Source organism: Scomber japonicus, chromosome 5 (genome assembly GCF_027409825.1).
Source record: "Scomber japonicus isolate fScoJap1 chromosome 5, fScoJap1.pri, whole genome shotgun sequence".
Lineage (NCBI taxonomy): Eukaryota > Metazoa > Chordata > Actinopteri > Scombriformes > Scombridae > Scomber > Scomber japonicus.
In genome coordinates this window covers 31,057,696-31,084,095 of record NC_070582.1, presented here as the reverse complement: position 1 = coordinate 31,084,095, position 26,400 = coordinate 31,057,696, and the positions used below count along the sequence as shown (strand labels likewise).

Sequence of the window (26,400 nt, the reverse complement as noted above, 5' to 3'; positions counted from 1 at the left end):
CAACTAGTCTTTAGTGAAGATGCTCATAAGCAATGAATGACGGTGAAGCGTAGCAATACTGCAGCAGGCAATACGATTAAAACACAGATGATGAATGATGTCCAGAGGATGATGGCTGGACTGTAGAAAGCCACAGTCACCAAGAAGAGCCAGTCTAAATCAAACCAGTGCCTGGGAGCATAATGGCTGCACAAACAACTCTACCAGATCAAATCAATAGCACTGTGGAATCCTGACTATATTCAAACCGCACATAAAATATCTGCAAAACAATAATTACTCAGCCAATGGAGGCTCAGTTGTTCCAGTCCAGGCAGTTATCTGTGTTAACAGTAGACGCTTTGGTTGATAAGTGTCAATAGCTGCAGAGGACAGACAGACTTTGGAGGAGGAAGGGGGAGTCTGGTTTGGCTGTGCAGTAAAATAAGGATCACAACAGTCCGGGGGCAGGGAGAGAGAGATGAATCATCCAGCCGTCTACTTTATGGTGCAGAAGTGAGGAGGAGGAGGAGGAGAGGACAGAGCGACAGAAACAGAGGGGACAGTAAAAAAGAGAAAAGAGGAAGGCGAGATGGAAAGTTGAAGGGGGAATTGATGAAAAAGAGAGTGCATGAGGGAGCAATAGAGCGAGAGAAAAAAAGTGAGCATACTAAGACTAAATAGAGGGAGTGAGGGCTGAATCATGGGACTGAGTAGGGAGGGAGCAGCGGAGGAAAGAGTGAGAGGTGGAGATACACGGCGGTAAGATAAGGAGGAGGGGAGTCAGGAGGACAGGAGAAGGGCGGATTGAAATGGAGAAACAAGAGAGAAGCAAAAATGAAAAGAATTAGAGATAAAATGGAGAAAAAAGTGTGATTTAGTTTTGAAAATATTTCTGACTAAGGCTATTTTCTCAAACCCATCACAGCGCAGTATCGACAACTGTGCCATTCTTACATTTCCCAATAGTAGCACCTGTGCCAAATTTCTTATCCACAGGATTGCATATATATCAAGCATTTTCCATCAGTTGTTGGACGTGTTAACAATCAATAGTGGGTTAGTCATTAAATACCATAAAACAAAGTGCATGTCGGTATGTACATTGGTCCACTTTGGTCCAGACTGAAATATCTTCAGAACTGAATGAATGGCACTAAATTTTGTCCAGACATTCATGGTTCTCAGGGAATGACTCCTAATGACTTCAGTGGGAAAGTTCAGAACTTTCCTCAAGTGCCACCATGAGGTTGATCCTTAAGGTTTCAAGTGAAATGTATTGGATGGGACTGGAACTATTGGATGTCTTGCCATTAGGGCTGAGCAATATGGTTAAAATCCAATATCGCAATATTTTCAATCAAATATCGATATTACGACAATATTGTTGGGATGAGAAAACTTGGTACGAGTACCTAGTGAGGAAGGGCTGAATTTTCCTGATGTAAAAAAAAGAAAGACCCTTTCTTCATGATCAAATATTTGCAACCAATGACAAGTCTGATAGCTGACACGCTAATCTCAGATGGTGAAAATAGTTAATATATATGGTCCCAGGTAAACATCACTATGTTAGAAAGTCAATGTTATAGCACTGATGTGCCCACATACATGGCTGTAGACTCTTAAGGCACCATATCCAAACAGACAAATGGCTGTGGACAACCCGCCTTTCTGACGTAAGAAAGTGGGGGCTACATCCAAAACTGACAATCTGACATTCACACCCACTTCACACAATGATTGGTCAGGTGTGTGGAGGGGAGGAAGTAAGCTCAAGCTGTCTTTTTAATGTGTTACACAACCACTGGCTATGTTTCATGTTAATGACCGAGTGCAACACTATGAATGCCTTCCAGGAGAGACTGTCTAAAATGTGCACTGTTATCCCCATATTAGTGCTTGTGTAAGAACTAGCTGTTTTCTAGCATATTCCAGCCATTAGTCCAGGTAAACTGTTGGTGTAGTGCATAATAGCTGCAAAATCCAATCCAATTTGAATTAGAATAACAATGTAATGCAAACATATGACCACACACACACGTTTAAAATAATAAATAGAGTGAATAATACTGTGCCACTTCCAGGCTTCACTGGAGGACCTAAAGTAGATGAGAAGTATTATTGTGAGTACAGCATAAAGTAATACTGTGAAAATCTGAGCCAGGGGCATTAGCAAGCTATGTATGGAGAGCAGTGGAAGAGCAGCACTTATTTATTCTGTGTGAGGCCTTTATACAGACAGCCAGCACACAAAACTCAGTGCTACACTGAATAGTACATTTTTTGATAGATTGCACTGTACTTCTCATCCCCTACAGTGTTGATTGATTACAGCCTTAACCAATAATTGATTGATGATTGGCATCCCTATTTCCCACATAGAATATTTAAACCATTTGGAAAGTTTCAGAAGAGCAACAACAGTCACATTACTGCTAATGTGTTTAATTATTCAAATAAAACTATTACTAATTTTGTTGTGGACCTTCCTGAAGGCCCTCAAGGACCAATAGAGGTCCCTGGATTCCACTATGAGAACAACTGCTGCGAAAGATATTATAACACTGCTAGAGATGGGTACTTTAAGATAACAAAACAGATGATAAGAGATGCTCAGTGTTGGGTAGCAGCCTTAAACACAGTGACACAGCAAAATCAGCAACAGAGTGAACATCAAATGTCACCATCCGCACCAGTTTGATCAATATCACCTCTAGTGGAGATGGGGACAAATGAAATCAAGTCAGTACAGGTACAGGAAAAGATTTAACAGGAAAAATGTTGATACATATAATAGTTGACAGGTTTTTAATTTCTGAAATCAAGAATGCTGCTTCAAAGACTTTGGTGCTTTCATTTTTCTTTTTCAGACTGGTTTCACCTCTTTTACTTGCATTGATGGAAGTAGACTTTCACTTCCACTTTCTTGCGCTGTTTCCCTAGAGGAAGGCAAGTTAAGGGATAGAGAATCCTGCCTGTTGCTGGAAGTTGATTGGATGACAGAGTATTAATCAGAGGTGGAAAGTAACTAATTACATTTACTCGCGTTACTGTAATTGAGTAGCTTTTTTGTGTACTTGTACTTTTTAAAGTAGTTTTAAAAATCTGTACTTTTACTTTTACTTAAGTATGTTTTGTGTGAAGTATTGTACTTCGCTACATTTTAAATCACATCCGTTACTGAGTAAAAAATGTTGAATGGCTGAATGTTTTTTTTTTAAAGCAAAGGGGATCATACAGCATCATTAACCAGCATGATACAATAACTTAACATTCATGCAGCCTGTTACACCTGGCAGCTAGCTCTCATAGCGACATATAAACTCTAACACAACACAACAAACTCTAAAAGAAACGTCCATTAGACGTTGTGCTGTCATCTGTCTCACTCTGCAGCTGTCTCACTCTTCGTGTAGGACGAGGCATTGAGCATGATGCGTTCACGTGAAAAGGACAGCGTCGGAAATGAGAAAATTTAGCGAAAGCTGCACAGGGGCACAGCCTTTTAAACATGGGTACTTAAAAGTTTGGTCTTCTTTGGGTCATTTAAAGAAAAGTTATTGCTCTTGTGACTTTGACCCGTAGTGATTCATAGATTTGCATTATGACTGTTGGTTTACAACAGGGTGATTGTAGGACTAGGATCAGACCTTTAGAGGGGCTCAGCTCCTAATCACAATTTGACATTCAATGCCCTGCAAGTGTTTTAAAACCCCCCAATAATAATTCAGTGTTTCCCACACAATATTTAGAGACTATGGAGGGTTTATCATTTATTTTTAGGGGTACTGAGATCAAATTTAGGGGTGTTAGAAAATCCCCCAAAAAAGTCTAAAATCGCTCTGGGTTTACAGAATCCACAATTATGCCATCTTCAATTTAATGGTTGTGTGATTTGAAAATGTTTTATGGGATGGTCTTCACTAAAATGACACATACCTCCATAAATGTTTTAAATGTTGTGTGTCGACATATTTTGTCATTGAAGCTGAATTTGTAAATGTATACCTTTATCTTTAATTAAAACAACAAGTTAGAGATTTATGAGCCATCACTTTGTCCTCCGCCCCCCCCCCCCCCCCCCCGTTATAAAAGTAACTAAGTAACTTTTACTCAAAGTATTTTTTTAACAAGCTACTTTTTACTTTTACTTGAGTATATTTTTAGACCAGTACTTTTACTTGTACTCAAGTAAAATTTCATCAAAGTAGTGGTACTTTTACTTGAGTCAAACATTTCAGTACTCTTTCCACCTCTGGTATTAATTATGTAAATGGTGTTTGATCAACCTTAGGCAAGATAGTTAACCTTTACATAACACATTATTGATGGATTTCTGGTCACAAATTCATGTAAAATAGCTTTACTTAGCAAAGCTGACAGGAAATAATGATTGGTAAGAGTTACTCCAATAACAGTCAGAGGATGAAACTGCCCCAATAATGCTAGATAGACACAGCAGCTACACTCCATGCTAGAGTATTTTACTGTGTCATTATATAGATGTATCACATTCAACAACAATGTATTAAAATTCATTTTAATTCAAGTATTCACATTATTTTAGCCAGTTTAGCTTGACTGAAAAAGTCTGGTTAAAGTACAATTCTACATCTGCTTTTTAGCCCAGATAGCGGCGCAGGAATACACCAAGCTAGTAGCGGTGTTGATACATTCATGGCCTTGATTAAAATGAGGGAAGATTGAATCATCTGGGATAACTGACTTCCAAATACAGTTCTAGCACTACTCGGCTTGACTCGACTCTACTTGGTTTGGTACCAGGTCGCTTTCCATTACTTCATAGTACCTCAACATGGGTGGGGTCCTCATAGCTCTCAATGGATCCTCTGGTCTGCCACCACACACAGGAATGTCTGCACCTGCGCTCATGATTCTGCCAGTGACGACACTCTCTGACCAATCAGTGGCCGGCAGTCTGTTGACGTCACATTTTAGTATCGGCTCGGCTCGCTTGGAACCTCACCAGAGCAGGTATTAAAAAAGCACCGGGTACCAGGTACTACCGCTAACAGAAAAGCAAAAAAAACAGAGTAGAGTAGAATCGAGTCGAACCGAGTAGAGCTAGAACTGTATAATGGAAAAGCCCCACTATTGGATGAAATGTCATACCATTTGAGATTAATTATATCATCACATCATGCGGCAAAATCAGCCTAAGCCAGTATGTTCTGTGCTTATTAGCAAACGTTAGCATGCTAACACTCTAAGTCTAAACTAAGATATTATTAGGGTAAACATTATATCTCTCTTAAGCACAATTTTACATGGACATTGTGAGCATGTTAGCATGCTGTAGACTGTCTTATTAAAAATATTTTCATTTCAAATGGTTCAACTTCAGCTATTACCTGCTGGGATGCCAAATTAACTTTTCACCACATGCTGCTCTGCCTGTGGGATGCTAACACTGTGCAGCACTTTCAGAGATTGCTAATACTGTAATAAGTGTACTGTAATAAATACTAACATGAAATACTGTCACTGAAACCTTAAATACAGTAACTATTTACCTTCAAAGTGGTGTGGGAGTCCAACATTGGATAAATCCCCCAAAAAAGTCATGACCAAACCCTAATTTAGGTGAACCTCTACCAAAAGGGCTAAATAGATAGAACCATGCACACTGGGCATTCTTAAGGTCTTAATATATACAGTACAGGACACAATGTATTTTGAACTTAATTTACAATACCATTAAAAATGTAAGAAGACTAAATACATCTTTATAAGTGCAAGAACAAGAACACAAACACAGAGCAGAGTCACTCAACTCAAGGTAAGCTAAGAGCACACTCAGCTCAACAAGCTCAAGAAGCCTTTGTCAGTTTCCCTGTCTAATTCAGGGTAAGCCAAGACTGAGGACACTGGGGGTTTTTAGCTGTGTAGCAGGCAAGTTGGAAAGTGATTCAGCTGCAGATGCACACACACACGCAAGCCATGCTGAGATTTAGCTCTACAGCAGACAGGCTGAAGGCAGAGATTCCACTGCAGAAGCACAACAAAGCCACTCTGGGGGTTTAGCTCTGTGGCATGGCAGACTGAAGGCGGAGATTTAACACACAGAGGCACTCCAGGCAGGCGGTGTCAGGCAGACAGATCAGAGAGGAGAGAGAAGACACCATTAATACTACAGATGGAAAGTCTGAGAGCAACTCTAGTCACACTGCTTGTCACACTGCAGAGCCAAGCGGGCACAGGGATGGATGGGAGGACAGAGAGGAAGCTAGAGTTAGACTCCCCGTGTTTAGTAATGACACATATTTTGTGAAAATGACCAAATTCCAAATGTGGACATGAAGGGAAAATGCGAGGAGAGATACCAGAACAAGGTATCGGAGAAAGTGGAGGACTGACACGTGTATGATCAAAAGAGTCTGAAACATTAAAACATCACTAAGGGTTCTGGTTGCAAACTAGATGAAAGGAAACTTTAATTTGTCTCAGTGTAACCCTTCACACATCTTAACTGATTGCCTGAATTCGTGAGTTGTTGTAATGTGCATGAAAATTGAATCATTTTCTGTGTTTATCAGAGAACTTTGTTCTCTTCAGCATTCCTCAATTTTTTTTAATTTAATTTTAGTTAGTTTGAATATCTATAGACATAGAATGTCCTTCCAGGAAACTTGACTGAATGAAATCAAAAAGCAGAAATATTACTAAAAATGTATTCAAGCTAGACCAGCTGAATACTGACATCTTTGAAACTGACATTACCATTACCACTCCAGCAAAGAGATTTGTAGTCTTGTTTTGTGCAGTTACAAACCTTATCTAAAATTGAGCGGTTTTCATTGTTCGTCAGTCTGGAGGAAGCCAATCTCACTTTTATTTCCTCTCACCCAGTAGTGTAGCCAGAAATATTAATTTAGCTAGGCCTGTGGGATATGAGGCTTGCAAGAACAGAAGTGATCTGTAGAGCAACCACAACAGTTTGTCTTAAGATTTCATCAGTATTAGTATTTTCTTACTATTCATTGTAACGATAGCAAGCTACTGATATTATTTAATTTCAAAGAAATAAGGGAGTAGAGTAGAGAAGAGAACTATTATTCTTTCATTTAATGCTGCAATGATTTCCCCAATAATATTATATTACAACTGTTGCATAAAAGCAATGTCAAACCTGGAGCTGTGGCGACTGCAGTACTCACTGAACATCTGCTGCATTGAACATGCAACATCACATCAGATATTTTAATACCAAGGGGAACCACACAACTGTAAGGTTTTTTTAAGCTAAGTCTAAAATATATTTGCACAATGTCACAAATGGCAAAAACAAACTGACAGCGAGCAACTTACATACATTAAATAAAAATATCCAACAGTATACCAACGTATGAGATTAATACGATTAGATTCATTTATAAGCTATCATTACACTCGCAATCCCTCAGCCAATAACACAATAGGCTGCACCAGCAGGTCCCATTTCAAAAATTACTTCTACCATCAAATATCACAATTTATACAAAAAGCTCATTAGTATGACTTACATTTGTCAGCACATCTTCAAAGTTTAAAAAAACACTGCAATGTGTCATTTACACTGCTTCTAGACTTTATCAGAATTAGATGACAACCAGAGAGGAGTCACAGAAATGTAGCTGCAGGATTTTAAGTGAAATAATATTTGCACATTACAGTACACACAGGACCAGCTGTTTACTGTACTGCCTTTAAAATCTTATGAAAAAACATGTATCATGTATCACACAAACCCTCATTTTATACTTTACATGCAAAAATATCCCTCAGACCTTACAATACTATGGTTAGTTATTAAAATACAACACAGGCTGAAATGAAGTCATGAATGAAGACATTTTAAGGACCAACCAGCAGATCTTCTACACAGGCCCCAAACAACCACCTGTCACAGACAAGCAACAGCAACAGGTGCTTTAACAACCAACAAATAACTTATTCAGAGTTTCAATGGGCACCACAGACAGCAGCAACAACACAACAGCTTCAGCATCCAGACAAGAGCTCGACCGATATATCGGTCAGCCGACATTGGCCCATCACAGATATATCGGTATTGGTGAATATGTTGTCCCATACGTGCTTTTAAAAAAATGTTTATAAAGTTATATAAACAGCATTTTATGTGTATTTGGTCCTTTTTCTTCTTCTTTTTCAATTCAAATTGAATACATGTCATTTTATACTATAAAGTATATTGTTAAACTGTTACATATGAATATTCATTACATATCTTTGTCACAAGTATTTGATAACCACATTTGAGGAATCTTTGCAAAAAATTGTGTGTTTATGTAAATACTCTGCACATATAACACTATCGGCCAATATATCAATATCGAGTTTTTTTTCTCCCTAATATCGGTATTGGCATTAGCCCCTAAAATCCAGTATGGGTTGAGCCCTCGTACAGACAAACCACAATAAGCACAAAATAAGAGCTACAAATCAACAATACACAGCAAAAAGTAAAATCATGTTCCACAGAGAGTCACGGTGGGACTGTAATGATGTAATGATGGGGATATCATTAAGTAAAGGTAAAAGCAAAGTTATTCAAATTTGTCCATGGCAAGAAACATGAACAGAAGACCCAATAAGTTGTAAACAAGACATTGTAGGTAAATATAAAAGTAAGTCGTCCAAAATTCTTATCTTAGTAGGTCAAAGTTTACAACGGACAGTCAGGGTTCATTATTTTAGTGTCCGCCTTTGTTTTCTCTTCCAAATAAACTTCCAAATTCAGCTGACTTGAAGGTTGAGTGATGATCTTAACTGCTCCTGTTTCTCACTCGATTAAATTTCTTTTTAGCGATGTCACCAGTTCACCAGAACATAACAACTATGAAAATAAGATCCAAGCTGTAATAAACCACAGCTGTCTTCTAAAGGAGTAACACAGACAGAGTGCCAAACCTTAATCAATGAAGGTGGCCAGCTCTTGGTCCTCACAACATCTACAACTACAACAACATCTCAGGTTAGTGTTTCAGTTGTGTTGTACTGATGTAAGTCTTTCTACTGTTGTTGCACTATATCGATTTATTCTTTCTTGCCCCTTAAAATAATCTCTCTTTCTTCACTGTGAACCACCGTTAAAAATTGGTGTCATATAACACTACATTGATTATTTTAGTATAGTTTTACTCCTTCCCCCACTTTCTGCTGTAAAGGGGTCACCTTGCCCCCTCTGTTTCATTTTTGCCATCTTGAACAGCTACATTCAGAGCTCTACAAATAAGGCTATAAATATAAGCCAATGTAGATAATAACTGGATGAGACAGCAGTATTTGTAGTATACGGTTCTGTCTCACAAACAGTCAACACACACAGCCTCCACCTCAGAAAGCTCTTTTGTGCCACAGTCAGACGGGAGGAAGCCTGATCGTCAGCAGCCTTCTCCTGTCATGACCATAAACGGCAGCCCTGGAAACGGTTGGCTTGATTACATCACAACTTACAACTAATGTAACTCTCGCCAACAAACTCTCCTTACCATACCGGAAAGACCAGCAGTTTCCATGGGAACAGGACAGAACAAGAGAAAGAGAAAAGTAGACAGAGAGAGATGGAGAGAAAGAGGAGAGGATGAGATGTTGGGGGTGTGGAGAGAGAAGAGAGCGTACAGAAACAGGAAAGTGAGAAACGTTTCTATTGTGTTCTGTTTGTCACACGGGGAGATAATGTGACCTTAGATGGACGTAAGGTGGAGGGAGGAGAGAGGTAGGAGTGCATCGGAGAGGTGATGTGGGAGGGAGAGAGAAATGTATAATTAGAGGGAGAAGAAAAAGAAAGGATGGGGCCACAGCTTGAAAATGGTGTGGTCTGTGCTTTGGGTTTACACGATCCAGTGACACCAGAGGTTAAATTAGCTTGTTTGCGACGAAAGACTCCCTGAATGCCCAATCAACACCTCAGAGCCTGTCTCTCCAGAGAACACAGTGGGCCTAACTGGGATCGGAAAACAACACGGTGAATATAACTCATTCTGAACAGCAACCACACATACGCCATGCTGTTTCAGCCATCAGGTAACGATGAGGTTTTACATGAGCAATACTGCAACTACGCATGAGAAAGAATCAGTGTTTGCAGTATTAGTTACACTGTGGATTATTTTAGCAATGAATCAATCAATCATGTTATCTACACAAAATTACAAAGATGTTCAAAATCTAAGTTTAGTTTGATCTGGTTATCTGGGTTGCTAAAAGGGCTGAAGTCAATGACTTGACATTTTGGGACCTTTTTATTTTCTTTCTCACTAAGAATTTAAAGCCAAAGCAAAACGTGCTGCCTTGACATCATTTGTGTTGTCATACCAATAGCCTCAAACCAACAGGTTACACAGTGTTTTGTAGTGGTAACCCTAACCCTAACCCTCTTCTTACATCCTTAAAAAGAGACAGGAAACTGGGGTATGACATGCAACACAGAATTAAAACATGGACATTGCAATTATTTGGTGTATCTAACCAGGAGACTACGAGGGATACAATATACTTAAAGAAAAACAAAACTCACAGCAAATGACTAGGGCCAGACCGATGTATCCGGTCAGATGATATTATCAGCCAATATTATATATATAATATTGATATATCGATATCTGTATATATGTTATCCAATATGCACCAATATATTTAGTTATATAGGCAACATTTTATGTATATCTCACCCTTTTTCTTGATGTTTTTTTGCTATTGTTGTATTATAAAACTCCAGTATCAGTCAGGCCCTACAAATCACATATATTTAATATATCTGACATTAAAATGAAAGTATGTTGAAACCAGCAAATGTGAAGCATTTTACCTCGACAACAAACGTGTGGTTCTAATCAATTATTCAACTAATTGTTCCAGCACTAATTTCAGCCACATAAAGCTTATGAATAATGAATGATTTCATGCAACAAGTTTGACCTCCTCCCCTGTTGGATCATCACAAGGGAATTCTAGAAAATGCAAGAAATCTCTGTAAGTGACTGCTGAAGTAGAAGTACATAAACTTAAGACAATTACACCAAGGAAAACAATGCCAGTGTTTCCTCAGAAAATGACTACAATTGACTGAGCTGATCAGATGATATGTGACACTATATGAGGCTCCATGGGGATGTTTTTTCTGTAAATATCACTCTGAGAAAGACATTCACATCAGTCAGGCGCAGTACAGAACTCTGTAAATTTTGCTGCTCTGCACAAGTCAGAGTTTTATCTTTAGAAAGTCTCTTTCCTCTGCCGTGACGACATTTAGTCGCTGTCCATAGCAACAGTCGCTGTGCCCATCGACTGCCGTGGTGACCACCGGAGCCCTTGCTGCTCATAATTGGCCAGCCTGTTGCAATTACAGTACATATGGTGCTGACATGCAGCCACACGACTGGTGATGCAACCTTTACTATCTGTTGAAATTAATGTTTGGACTGCTCTGAATGAGACAAAGACAAAGGTAATTCAGACAGGAAGTGAGACTGGAATGAAATACAGCATTCAAGTGCAAAATGGTAAACAAGTCAATAATCTACTCTATTCAAGACTGTCTGTTCTGGCTCTTTTTCTACTCATTTGTGTGTAAATAGCATTTGTGTGTGTGTGTGCGTGTGTGTGTGTGTGTGCGTGTGTGTGTGTGTGTGTGTGTGTGTGTGTGTGTGTGTGTGCCAAAAGTCAGCCAGAGAGGGAATATTGGGGTCGTGGCGACATTTGTAAAGGTGAGGCGTGTTTGTGTGGGAGCGTGCACGTGTGTTGCTTGTGCGTGCATGTGTGTGTGAATGCCTAGAAAAACAGCAGTGATAGGCAGCTATGTGGTTGTCACAGCAACAAAAAACCCATCTCCAAACCTTGCCTCGAAGCCTCTTCTTCATTCAACCCTCCGTCCTTGTTCTTCATCCCATTCTGCCCCTCCACTTGCATGTATGCTGAATGTGTACGTGTGTGTGTGTGTGTGTGTGTGTGTGTGTGTGTGTGTGTGTGTGTGAGAGAGTGTGTCCTCATATGCCTCCTCTGTGTATGCAGTTAACAAGGAGGAAAGAGACAAGGAAATATGGGGATAGTGTGTAAATGTGTGTGTGTGTGTGTGTGTGTGTGTGTGTGTGTGTGTGTGTGTGATAGAGAGAGAGAGAGACAGGCAGAGGAAACAGAAATAAATTGCAGTGCTGACCTATATTCTCGTATCCTGCAACCAGACAGTTCAGCGGCACAGATGTTCCTCCAATCCCTGTGTTCCTGAAACCCTCGGCCGTGAAATCCAGCCACAACACCCGACCCTATGGACAAGACTCGCTCTAATTGCGCCTGTGCATTATGCATCAGCTGTGTTTTTATTTGTGTGCGTTCGCGTGCCGCTGCGGTGTGAGTGTGGGAGGACGTGCGCCGATTTTATTTCTGTGCCTTCGTCTCCGTGTATATGTTGTATACGGACGCCATTATACACTTGTCAAGAATCTGCATCTGGTAGGAAGGCTCTTTACATCTCCTCAAAATCCTAAACCTGATGATGCAAGCACAGGACAAGCAGCAGCAATGAAGACTTATTTCAGGCCTAAGACGTCCAATCATCTACCAGACAGAACAGGGAGACCGTTTTTTTCTACACTCCATGGCTCAAATTCAGACATACAGTATAATGAAGGTTTCTGTAGAAAATATTGGGGCAGGCACAAAAATGTACATTTTCTGTTCATTTGTTGGTGATTTAATGAAGTAGTAATTTCAGCAGAATTACAGCTGTGTGGTGAATTACAGTGTATTCAAAGTGCAAGCAAAACACTGATTTCTGAATGGTTGATACTTCTATCATAATTCTATTTAACCAATGCTCTAAATCAGTGCACAAAATGAAATTATATTTTCTCACTTGTCACTAATGATGTCCAGCAGTGCAATGTTTTTTGGCTTTTGGTTTCATTGTGCAGTTTTTAAGAAATTGCATCTAAATCTATCAATATAGGGATCAGATCCAATGAAAACTGTTCACAGTGAGATCTGTGCATTCGCATGCATTTTCAGAAAATGTGCTGGTAAAATTGTTTTCAATCTTTTAAGCACCGAAACAAAAAATTCTAGTTGTCTCCGTTTAATTGGATTGATGTAGGAATCAAAGAGATGAATATCTGAAAATCTGTACAAATAAAACCTAAGCTATCTCCATGACTAACAAGTAACATAAAAAAATATCTGCATAGACAATGTGAGGGGAGTCACTGTTCAGGAAGAAGTCTAAGGTAAAAGCCTATGTGCACAAAAACATAAGATGGTAAGTTAACTATGACTCTCACTAGGATTTTCGGTATTAAAAAAATCCAATCCTAGAGCTTAAAATGCTGTTACATGAGCTGCTAATGGTGGGCTAAAGATTACTGTGTTGAGAAAACCTTTTCAAATAATATGATATGATATGATATGATTCAAATTATAACTTAAAACTATGTATATAATAACCTAAAAGTCCACACACTTACATAGCGCTTACATAGATGTTTATCATATTCTGTCCCGCTCATTATTACCTTAAACAATATTAAAACATAATCAATCCACCACATGCTTGAATTCAACACTGATTTGTCTCTATATATGTTAATTAATCAAGGTGTCGTCAAGGTGGTTGCTATCCTGTGACGCTCGTGGCTCTTTCTGACAGAACCTGTCAGTATGCTAACGTTTAGCTATAACAAAGAGAGTCAGTCTTTTCTAAAGTGCTCCAGGAGCTTACTCTTTCTTTCGTTAAGTACCAGGCAACGCACGGCAAGGGTATATTTTCAGTAAAAATGGAGATCATGTTAGGATAGCTAAATATAAGCGGTGGCTTCTCTGAGTGCTGGGAGCTCCAGAAAAGTTATTTTTACGATATAGCCTATAAAGTTATTTATAGGAAACAGAGAGATGTATGCCTCGTTTTGTTTTTTAAAAGATTGCACACATTGAGAAAACTTGGTGGATTTTAGGAGATAAAACCTATTTTTTGGTCAGCTGAGGCGCTGTCCATGGTGTTGAAATCTTCGCATTGGTGTTCAACACTTAAGGGTCCTGATTTTGGGGGGTTTGAAAATATGGTCTGTGTGAAAGCTGCAGTACTAGATAGTACACAGTAATAGTGAAGTCTGTGAAGTATTTCATATCTATGTATTGCTATGTATGATATCTCTGAAATGGGACCTCTGGGATTCTGTCTGTCAAGCTAATGTTACCGCTAACTCAGTCAGACATTAACAACTTTTACATAGTAAAACACTGCGAGTGTGGACTGCAGCTTAATAAATTATGCCACTTTTGAATGTCCTGAAATTTGAACTAAACCAATCTATTTTTCTAGTGAGTTCTTTGAAGTTAACTGTGCTTTAACTGACTAGTTTGAGAAAAGGACATCAAAAACAAACTGCATCATTTCATCTTTTTGCTTTTATACTTCATGCTTGGTTAGACATAGAGCTTTAAATTAAAAACACTGACACATTTCCTAATACTTGTAATATTTAGTTCAGTTTAAAGTTTGTATTGAAGTTAACAGGAGTATATTCTACAGCATAATGTATGTGTGTTTGTGTGTGTCCACGTGCCAGATTTATTTTATTACTATTTAAATCTAAATTAAAAGGTGCTGGAGTATAAAGGTAGAAGATGTGCTCATGTGTCTGTCTGTAATCTGAGAACAATAGCATGAACAATGGCAGACATCTGCTCAGTGAGAGAGAGAGAGAGAGAGAGAGAGAGAGAGAGAGAGAGAGAGGGAGGAAGTGATGGGCTTGCTGAGTAATTGCTTTGCACCTCACCTGGGTGAGTGAACTCTTAGGCAGGAGATTACATGAAGCTTTGTGACAAGAGTCATTGGTTCACCCTCTAACCTGGTTTAGAACAAACTGCATGCATTAGTGTGTTTGAGAGGCTAAAACATGTTTCTGTGTGACTATAATGTGTGTGAATAAGAACGCAATTGCTTAAATATTTAAAATGTTGTTTTTTCTCAGTGGGTTTGGGCACTTTTACCTCTTCCTGGTTCTCAATACAAATACATATTTAAAATTAACAGAATTTGACAACAATAGCACATTACAGTAATTTTATAATTAGATATTTTGATTGTCATAGCAGGAAAATCAGTGTTTCTAGTAACATTAACAATAATTATAAGTTGTTTGTTGTTCACTTTTTAGTAAACCATTGAGTTATGAAAAAGCATTACGTGCATAGTCACCAGATTGAAAGTTAACTTTTTGCATCATCTGCAACAATAACTAGATTTTAACATTTTGAATCTCCAGAAAAAAATATTTACTGGTGGAAATAAAAGACATGATTGTATTGTAAATGTATTACATTCCATATCACTGCAATGCAAACCGCACTGGTATCAGTACAGCTATGCGCATGCAATGTTTGTAGGAATATAAACTCATTGTCACATGGCAATCATACCCACCACTTTTAATTTCCCAATGATGATAATGTCCAGACACACTGCTAGAAATGAAAACAAATTATGTGTGTGTGTGTGTGTGTATCAGAAAGAGTAACATGGTTAAAGAAAAACCATGTGGAAGGAAAACAATTTGACGAGAGTTGTTCTCAATCACTTGAATCCCAACAGTGATAGTGGGGAAAAAGACAAAAATGTTGCACTTACACCAAAATAAAGGTGGCACTATCCTGTGTGGAATTCAGTTTAAAAGACAAAATTGTGCTGCTTTTGTTGCAGCAGGGTAACACAAATCTGTACTAACACTTGAAAACATCATCATAAAATATAATATGATGATTCCACAAACAGCATGAAAACTACCCCAATCCCTTCTGAACTGATCTGACACGCATTCATAAGAGTAAACTTGGTGCATCCATGTAACCCGCAACTGAGAACGTCTGTACTTGTCTGTACTGCAATGCAAACAAATAATGTTGTTTGTTTTAAACAGGAAGTTTGCAACTTCGACTGACTGCAAAATTCAAGTGTCTTTGTCCTGCGTTTATGTTTTCAAATGTGTGCAGTCACAGGCTTAACTGATCTGAAAATCTGATTCAGTTCCAGTGGTGAACTGATTCAACTCAGCCGCTTAAAAGTATTGTTCAAATGAACAATTGATTTGTGCGTTGACCCATCACTGCAGCTCCACTATGTTACAAACAGGCTTCAATAATGGCACCAGTTGTGGCTGCTGGGTAGACCTGTGAAGGAAAGGTCTCTATTGAATTGTATTGAGTTTTACTCATTTCTGCTCTATTCTGTTCAAACAGGCGATGTAATTAAGTGTTAAAAATGCTGTTTTCACTTTCAAGGTGCAGCTGGGGAATTTGCAGCCAAGGTCAGTGGGGATTAAACTTGTTGGTCAGAAAGAGAGTGCAAATGCTGTATTGATTAAACACTGATGCTGTATCGACAGGCGGTGTCAATAAAGAGGCAGGAGGGTGGAGGCAAGGCCTTTTGGTTTTGAAGAATGACTGACGGATATAATGATCAAAGGCTTGCTAAAGCACTGAGCTGTACTGTAAAGACAGTCATTTGTGTTTGGGTTGAGAGCAGGATCTCACCTGTCTGTCTCAGTTGGGTCTGATGTAGTGTATCTTTCCCTTTAAAATCCCTTTCTTCATACATCTGTCTGACACCTAATCATATGATCTAATTATGACACTGTAGAACATTTCAAGCTGGTTCGAGTTAAATTAAAGTTTCCCTGCTGCCTCAAAAATGCGCCCTAATTAAACTTAGTTGAAAGTTATCTCGTGAGTCGTCAAAATGTAAACGCGATTGCATTTAGTTTTGAGAAAACAAGTCAATCAAATTTTAGATATGTCGAATCAACAACTTTTTAGTGACTCTGATAATCATCAAAGTTTTGCTAGGATTGCTTTGCAGTTACATTAAAATGTCTGCATGTGAGGCTGCTCTCAGTGTCAGAACTGTAACCTTTATCATGGTTTGCTTTGTCTTTATTATCATGAAAAGAAAAAAACATGACACAGCAAGTTCCCATCATGTATTGTATGTTTTCTTCAAACTACAAAAAAGGTTCCTTTGGAGAAAAATGTGATTTGGCTTAACTTGAAATGAATAAAACTAGACATTTAACTTAACCTAACCCTAAAACAAAAGATTAACTGATTCCACAGAATTCCTGTATGATGTTTTATAGTGTGTGAGGTCTGGTTATAAAGCTTGACATAAGTCAAAAAAGATAACTAAATTGAGTCTATGTGGCTTTATTCGTCCCAGCTTCCCAGCTCTGTCTGTCTCCCTGCCTCGTCCTTCAGTTACATCACACTGATGCCCGACCACAATGAGCAGATTTATCCTTTTCTATCTGCTTCCTTTAATGATTCATTCACTCTGACTGTCTTTCTCTCTTTCTCTTCCGGCTTATTCATTCCTGTCAAATATGTATGTTTTTCGACATATTAATTTCAAGGACTGCAGTCTTTAGTGGCAGTTCTCTGGGTTCAAACTCTTTTCAAACTGTCCAGCCTTTCATACTTGTCACAGATGTGGAACATTTGGACTAATCAAAGCAATCATACGGCAATTTTATAAAACAAAGTTTGGTTTCTGTTACTTAACGTCTGTGAATGTTTAAATCTACATATTTTAGACTTTTTTGAGACAAAGTTAAGTTCTACCAGGTGCAGTTGTATATTTAAATGTAGAATACAACACAGTAGCTTTGGCCAGTGTAAACATGTTGCCTCATTCATACAGCGGGTGTGGAGGGTAATGGTCGCGTCATTTTCAGACAGGAAAAGTATGCAGTTGTTAAATTTCTTCCAAACCAACCACCAATACAATGTTTGGAACAAATCTGAGAAATAGGCCAATCCACAACAAAATCATGGTTCGTTTCTTTCAAAAACATTTTATATAGCTGAGATTTGGGTGTTTTGAGTGGAAATGACAGACCATTTTGTCCACTTGTAGCTAATTGTTTCAGTTTTCTGGCATGGAATCCCCACTTCTATCCTATCCAATCACAGGACAGATATCAGACCAATCACAGGACAGATCAGATCAGTCACAGGACAGATTAATCACAGGACAAATTGGACCAATCACAGGACAGATCAGATCAATCACAGACAGATGAGACCAATCACAGATCAGATCAGATCAATCACATGACAGATATCAGACCATTAACAGGACAGATAACAGACAGACAAACCTGATGTACGCTAGCTGATATATCATAAATCATAAGTGTAGGTTACTGGACGGAAAATTGAGTTTCATGTTTCCATGTTTAGGTCCATATTATACATTCCACTGTATATGCACAGTAGTGTTTCCCACACTGGCCCTGCTTGGAAGTACCCACTGGGCTCATAGACTTTACATTGTGATGACATCACAGATTTTAAAATCACTTTTCTCAACTTGAGAAAAGTTTTTCAATTATACAACCTCCATGAATCAAAACTTCATAATAGAAAGATTCATAATAGACCTTGTTTGCAGTTTGAGGTGTCCTGTCAACAGTTACAGACACCTCTTTAACCATGGTGGTGTATGGAGAGAAAAAATGCTTTTTGGTTGGGTTCAATACTGCAGGTGGCTAACGGGAAAAATTGTCTGCAAAGCTATCTGTGTATTTGTGTTGGTACCATATTGTTTGTGTTGAATGACCCTACATGGAAAGATAGTGGGGTAAGAAAAAACAGGCATAAGACGAGCAGCTCATAGACCCATTGATGCTAGTTAGAAGTGTCTCAATCAGCCCAAGAGACCTGGAACACAATGAAGCTGCTTACTGTGGACATTACACTCCATCTCTACCAGTCCCTGTAGGCTACATTGCTTTTTAAATTACGTCAAGCAGCACAAGCTTTCCAGGTGATTTCTTTATTGTGTGCTGTATTGATGTATGAGTGTTTTCTTTAACGATTTACTTTAAAGATTAAAGAGGCCGCTTTCAGTCATTGTAAATGTTTCCACGCTCGCAGTAATGTCTCTGCAGCAAATATCGTGGGACATTTAAATAGCAAAACTAAAAACTGTACTTATGAACTTGACAGCTCTGACGGAGAACAGGATTGATCAGAGGCACAGCTGCTTTACACCAAACAATTTCACTGTATGAACTTGGACTTTGTGTTTGCTGACCTTTTGGATGTGTGGAAAGACACAGAACATTAACGTGTGTGGAGATTTACATAATCAATGAATTAACACTGCTTTGCCTCATGTGTAAATACGCACAGCTTCTCTCTTTAGTGGGGAGATGCACATATCAGTTCTGCTGCACGGGGGAATCGCTGCAACTGAAATCATCTTCCCACAGTCATGATGGCCTTCTCAAGCGCCACGCTCACTCATTTGGTTTTGTATAATGGGCTGATCAAGCAGCCCACATAGCAACCAGAGATTTCTCCCACTGCTCCCAATAGCCAGTCCAACTCTGAATTTAGGGAAAGCTTAGACTTCTCTAGCCTATATTACCTGCTGCCCCTAGGGCTAATAGGGCCTTTATGGTTTAAACTACCAGTTTTACACATATCTAACAATGAAAAGTGGTAGAGAAGAGGTAGAATACAAGTGACATCTTATTTTTATGTAGTAACTAGCAACCACATGCAGTTTACAATTGATAATCTAAATATGTTTGAAAGGAGTGGATATATGCCAGTGGAACACTAGTGGAATACCATTTAGAAGCTGAATATGCCAACAAATCAACAGCAGCATATCAATATTTTCTAAGCTGTGTGCATATCGACAGGAAAATTCAATAAGGCTCGTAACACCGAAGACATTTGACATAACATAGTAGGAAAACTGAAGGTGTAAATAATAAAATTAGTGATGCCTAACTGAGACGCTTGAATAAATGTGAGATCGTTAACGTTATTAACGATGTGCTTTCACTGCAATGACAAGTCTAATTGTCTGCTGTCAAAAAAAAAGCCAAAGTAAAATAAAACTCTATTATAGTTGTCAGAGGGCTCTATTCTTAATTAAAAACAGAAAAAGAAATATATTTGAATCATTTCATGATGCCCAACTATGGTGCTTAGTACTGAATAACAAATATCAACCTCAGACACAACACTGTCCCTGTGTGGTCTGATTCACACACATTCAAGCAGCCATATGTTCTGTCAGCAGAGGTATAGTGAGATGGAGACGGGACCCAAAATAAAGCTGTTGTAAATACATGAATGAATCCTAAATCCTCCAACCCATTCATGTTCTTGAATCAAGCAGCAGCCATTTAATCCGCCCCAGCGTAGCTTGTTTGACCTCTACCTGCACCGCACCAAAGATGGATGGGAGGAAGAGGAAACTTGACTGCTGCTGTTCTCTCTGTGTGTGCGTGTGTGTGTGGTCAGTATGCGTGCTACATTACAAATGCAATAGCTCTTACTGGTCTGTGTTGTGATTAACATTTGCCTCCAAGCGCATCTTTTAATGTGTGAATACCTGCGCTCATCAAAACACACTACACACACTCTGCTTTACCGCCATCCTTTGTCTTGAATTTAAAAGAGACAGATCTGTTTTTCCTTATGATGACAATTCAGTCTTTCTTTGTAAACCCCCCCCCCCCCCCCCCTCCTTGTCTCTCGTTCACAAACACACACCAACCTGCCAAGGGCAAACGGGGAGAGGCACCTGTGGCCTGTCTGATTAACAGCCATTTTACAAAGAAGCAGCAAGTGTTTTCTGTACAGCAGCGATGTGTGTCTTCTGAGAATCCATCTAACAAAATGTGTCTGTGTACATGTGTGTAGATCTGCTTAACTATGTCAACAACAATCCATCTCTATGTGAATATAAAGGTCATGTTTTCTTGTTCTCTTTGTCTAACACACACTATATGAGAATATAATGGTACTGCAAGTACACTAATGGTTTCTCTACATGGCTGTATAAACATACTTGGGATGTCATGCCAGGCCTTCATGAGCAGGCAAATGCACTCAGACCATATTGTGATCAGAATGGGATTGGCTAAACCACATCTGGAAGTGCTCTGATTAACCCTGTGATTGGATCTAAGTCAGGTATAATTGTAATCTGTTTAGGGTGACCGTATTCATAAGAAGAACATTGATCCAGCAAGTTTACAGATCACCTTCATGATTGCTTAAGCACGCCTGGGAAAAAACCTACAAGTAGAAGCAGTGGCTAGAAGTCTTACCTAGCAAAACATAAACGACACCCAACATTGCTTGACCTGGGCATTGTCAACATTGACAAGTCCACCGAGCTAATTTGCACATTGGGATCCACTCACGGTGCAGGTAGAATCAAGATAACAAGAGCAATATAATCCAGATAATGTCTCCAGATACAGATCACATGTCCAAGGCATAAATAAAGCATAGAAAGTGTTGCATATTCCCAAAGCAAATTGTAATAAATTTGGCAGAAAACTAGTGGCCACACAGTAAGATTGGACCTTTTGGAGTCCCTGGAGTTCTGGGGTCCTTAGGTCCCCACTTTGGCCAGTTGGTAACCCAGCCTCAGTCATGTATATGACATTCAACCTGTGTTTCTGAGGAAATACATCACACTTTGCAAATCTCAAAATCTCTAAGTTTCAATGAATGCAGAATTAATCTTCCAAATGCAAATAAACAGACTGAATGTGTGACGTTTTATGTGACAGTCTTGAGCTGTGCATGATTTAGCTCCGAAGAGAGACATTGAATGGTTTTAGGAAGCACATCAATCAATCACAACTTGTACAACACCCACTGGATTTCACCAGTAATTGCTAGTCCACAAACTCGCTATCTTATATGTCTTTAAGCACAGTCACTCTGTTGTGTAGAGTAATTCATTAGGTCTACAACCCAAATATCCACATGTAAAGTAGTATTTTACATGATTTTCTTTTGATATTCCTGGAGGTCCCTGTTTGTAGAAATCCCTGTCTACATCAGTGCAATCTGCATCAACAGAAGATCAACTTTTGGATGGTAGCTCAGTCCCTCCCAGTGGCATAGTTTGGATGATGGTTCACACTAATGTGATTTCTATTCATTGGGCTGAACCATGAAAAAACGCTGGTACGTTCCTTTCATTTTTCATTGTACAATTCAGCCATTTCTTCATATTACAATTCATAATCACAAACAGCATGTTCATTGTGTTAAATCATATAGCACAGTGCTTCCTTTAGCTGGATTGGATCACAGCTGCATGAGTCCCAACAGATTTGGTTTGGAAGTATATTAAGAAACCTCCCTGTTGACCAGGTCTTGGGTCAACTGGTTTGCTCTCAAATGGAAATGCCTGTTTTTAGATAAATGCCTGGAACAGGGCAAAGACCAAACCAGGCTAAAGAAAGCAGAAAACAGTCTTACAGGCACCACCTTGGACTTAATTATCAGTCTTTTACTTTAACCATTAAATACCCAGCACCAAAGCCACAATGTTTGTGAGGTTCAAGCATTATGCTATGTTGTTCTTGAATTCTTTTCCAAAAATGACTACAATGATTTAAAGACAAAAGCCGTGACAATGACTTACTGTGTTTGATTGTTTGTGCTTCCACATATAAAACAATATATGTAAATGACACTGAAGGCTTATTTTCTTATTTGTATTCACCATACTGACAGCGCTAGACAGCGCTATGAGCTATGTTCAGAGACTAGCCTGGCAAACATAGAATTTTGTCGCAGGCACTAGAATAGTAAAATGGATGCTTGTTTGAATCTGTGTGGCGAGATCTGTCACTAACCACAACTTAACTATTTGTCACAACAGATACCAAATCGTAGTATGTATAGGAGTGTGTCTACTGTCTGCATGCCACTCTGCAGCTTGTGTCTAAATCGAAGTATGAACTAACTTCACCCTTTGTGGCACCCTACTGTGCCAACACCACAGTGGTCTAACTGAAATAAATGGGGACCATGCATTCTTAGACACAGCTCTACTGTTGTTCTGAACACAGCCTAAGGCAGCCAATAAGTTTCTCGAAAAATCTCTTCCACCAACAGAAAACCCCTGTGAGAGGAACATTTCTGTCGGAGTTACAAGTGAAATGAAAGGTCATGCTAAGCAATCGGAGCAGAGGTCGAAATGGATGAAAAAGGGCAAAACTCCCCACAGTAGCAACAAGTCTTCTGTTACAGCATTAAAGATTTGATATTTTGGTAACAGAAACCTCCATCAGATACTTCAGACTATATCCTGAGAAAAGGACTACTAGATTAGCTGTGCAAGATGCAACTTTTCTCAAAGAGACAGGAGGAGTATTTGCAGTCTTGCCCTTTTCTCCATCAAATGGTCAAGTTCTCGCGCCAATGCTTGTCACTCATCTTCATGGGCTGTCTGTCTTTTTTTTATGTCATCTTGTCTGAGGCTGAGATGTGCTGCATCTATCACCAGGATCAATTGTTGTTCTTCCTTCTTCTCCTGCTTACCTCTCCTGTTTTTGTTGCTATGACCTCCAGCAATGTGGTCACGACTAGCCTCACCTTTTTAGTCACATGCTAGCAGCTGACCACACCCTACTGCCCCACAGTCACAGTGCCCCCCAAAATGTCAAGGCCTTCACTTAAATACTACTTTGAGCCATAAAGGGGGGGATTTAGTGGTGAACACTCAGGTGTCTCTTTTATATCGACTCTTTCCTAAAGGCCTCAGAGCTCAATCTCTCTTTCTGACATGTGTACCTTCCTCAAATTCTCCACCTCGTCCAACAGTGTTATCTCATCTCACTGATACAAAAGCACATCAGGGTCGCTGGGCAATTTCGGCAAGGAAAAACAGCTGAGATGTTGACGTTCAACCTGCTATTCTCCTGCTGTGAGCTGGTCATGGCTTTGGTAATGAGAGCCTGGGGACCTGGCTGTGTCTGCTGTGTGTGTGTGTGTGTGTGTGTGTGTGTGTGTGTGTGTGTGTGTGTGTGTGTGTGTGTGTGTGCCTATAATCTTCCTCGAGGACTTCATTGCTGAGTGTTTACGTGTGTTTCTTTACATGCAGTTGGGATGGAAACAGCTGTATGAGTGCAAGTGTAGGTGTGTGCACTTGAGGCTGATGGCCTGACAGGTTCTATCACACGCAGAAACACATTGTGGAGTGAGAGGTAAGCCAATGATAAGCATGAATAACTCCTCTCAACCCTTCTCTCCATCCTCCACCCTCCCCCTTTTTTCTCCCTTCCCTCCCTACCTCACCTTCCTCCATTCTCTTCTCTTCCTTCTCCAATTTCTCCTCCCTCCCTCACTCCTCTCTAATCGCCAGGCTAATTGACTCAGCCAGATTTGGCAACAAGCTTATTAGTGTCATTTCACACAACAAGGAATGACCTATGCAGACAGTGCAGTGGTGACAGTCAAGACGGAGAGTACCCTGCAACAATATGCTCACCACAACCCATTTCATACACACAGCAAAATAAATGACCTATTAAGAGCACTTCTCACTGTTTCTTATGACCAAAATGGCTGTTTAAGTGTACTTTGACTCATTAACTGCATCTGTAAAATTCAATATCTTATATTTCAGACAATTTTATGCAGAAAAATGTCAGGTGGCCAACTGTTTGCTGCTGTTATGGTGAGTGTTGCCCACATCAGCCCACACAGAGTAAGACCCTGAGGGAAACATGCTGTTTTACATACAGGTCAGCTTATTTTTTTACAGCTAAAGCTGCATCCAAGAACTGGGCTGAACTTCCCTTCATAGGGGTGAGATTTAATGGCACTGCATTAGTGTCATTCAGCAGCTTACCTGCAGATAAACACGGTGTGCGTGATTGTAGGTGTCTGTATGGGCTGATGTCTGAGGGGAAATGCGTTCATGTGTGATGGTTGATCAGTCACGCTGACTGACACCCACATTTCTGCTTGATGTGCGTGTGTTTGTGTTTTGTGTGTGTGTGTGTGTGTGTGTGTGTGTGTGTGTGTGTGTGTGTATGTACCGCCCTTACCGCTGTGTGCGCTGAACCAGCGGGGTGCGATGTGCAGGGGCAAGGTGTCAGCCAGCGACCCCCGGGACCCCAGATAGAGCACCCCGTCTGTGTGGTGCCCTCCGCCCCCAGTGTCCTGGTAGCCGGTACCGTGAGGGGCGGCGGTAGTGCCCCCTGACCCCCCTCCGGCTCGATCCGAGTCAGTCCCTCTGGGGGTGTAGAAACCGAAGGGCACCGCGGGACTATGCTCGATGCCCATCCCGGCAACGGAGCTCACCGAGCGGCTCCGCAGGCCCATGGTGCCGCTCGGCCGGTAGTGGCCGAAGTGGGCCGAGGGTGGCACCGCGCTGTCATCCGTAGAGACACCGGGGAAAGCACCCCGGGGCCGCCCCGCCGTGCTCTGCTTTCCCCCCATCCAAAGCGGGAGACAAATGGGTGGGGGTTCTGGGTGGAAACAGGAGGGGGCTCGGCTCGATCCGCAAAGGGGTCGAGAGAGCCGAAACAGGCTGTCGCCCCCCTCCCCTCACTCCTGTCTGTCTCTCGGCCTGCCTGCCTGTCTGTCCGTGTGTCTCAGCAGGCTCGTCAGCTGTGACTCTCTGCAGACGCAACAGCCCGTTTCCCTGCTGAGCGGAGCATGAGCCAGCCCTGACGTCTGGATTCACCTCAGCCGCAGACAAAACCTCGACACGATCGGAGGGGGGGGGGGGGGGGTGGGGGGTGGCTGACACGCTGAATGACAAACTGACGTCCACGCTCCCCTCCTCGCTGTCCCAGCTGATTAAGACGGCTGTATCATTCCCGCCCGGCCCGGATCACAGCAGAGCCGCAATGTTCACTCCGCTGCTCTCGTCTCATCTGATCTCAGACATCGTGACAACTGTTGCTGTCTGTCTGATCGCCACAAAAAAAACCCCAAAAAACCGACGGTCTGTCTGTGACATAAAATGACGTCGCCGTCCGCGCTGTCTCTACGGTCCTGGTGGTCTCCCCCAGCCTTTTTCTCCCGGAGATCGGGGTCACAGTGTAGCCGCTCCCCTGCGCTCAGATGGGCGCTCCGCTCCTCTCCGCTGCCGGTCAGACAATGGAGGCGCTCAGTGCGCAAGCTCGGATCATAAATACAGACAGGACAGGAGACAGTGCTGGCAGATACAAACACACTTTGTTTTTATTCCCACTGTAGGGGAATTGGGCTTGAAAATGATTTACTTTGAGGGCTTTTTTTTTTATTATCATGGAGCATTCTGGAGCTGTGGCCATCTGGTAGCCTACTTTCACAAACCTAACTGAGACTAAATTGGATTTTGTAGTTTTAAAATATAAAATTGTGATTAAGAGCAAAGAAAAAAAAGGTGTGCTTTTGATTTACTTTTAATCAAAATGTATCAATATCTTATAACTTGCACAGAAATCCAGTTTTTCATATAAGCAAGTCTGGAAAATGCACATATTTAGAAGTTAGAGGGAATCTCCTTTCTTGATTTAATTTCTTCATTAATATGTTAATTGTGGAATAGACCTGTGTAGTCTTTTTCATTTCCCATGATCCTGT

The 26,400-nt window shown here is 40.4% G+C and overlaps 1 protein-coding gene across 1 annotated transcript in view; it reads right to left on the bottom strand.

The window, feature by feature from the left end:
• Window positions 1–25,266, bottom strand: part of znrf1 (zinc and ring finger 1) — a 53,818-nt gene extending 28,552 nt beyond the window's left edge. Inside the window, exon 1 of the mRNA XM_053319567.1 lies at window positions 24,873–25,266. Within this exon, the coding sequence (XP_053175542.1) occupies window positions 24,873–25,266 (394 nt within the window). The remainder of the gene's footprint in view (window positions 1–24,872) is intronic.
• Window positions 25,267–26,400: the final 1,134 nt, after the last annotated feature.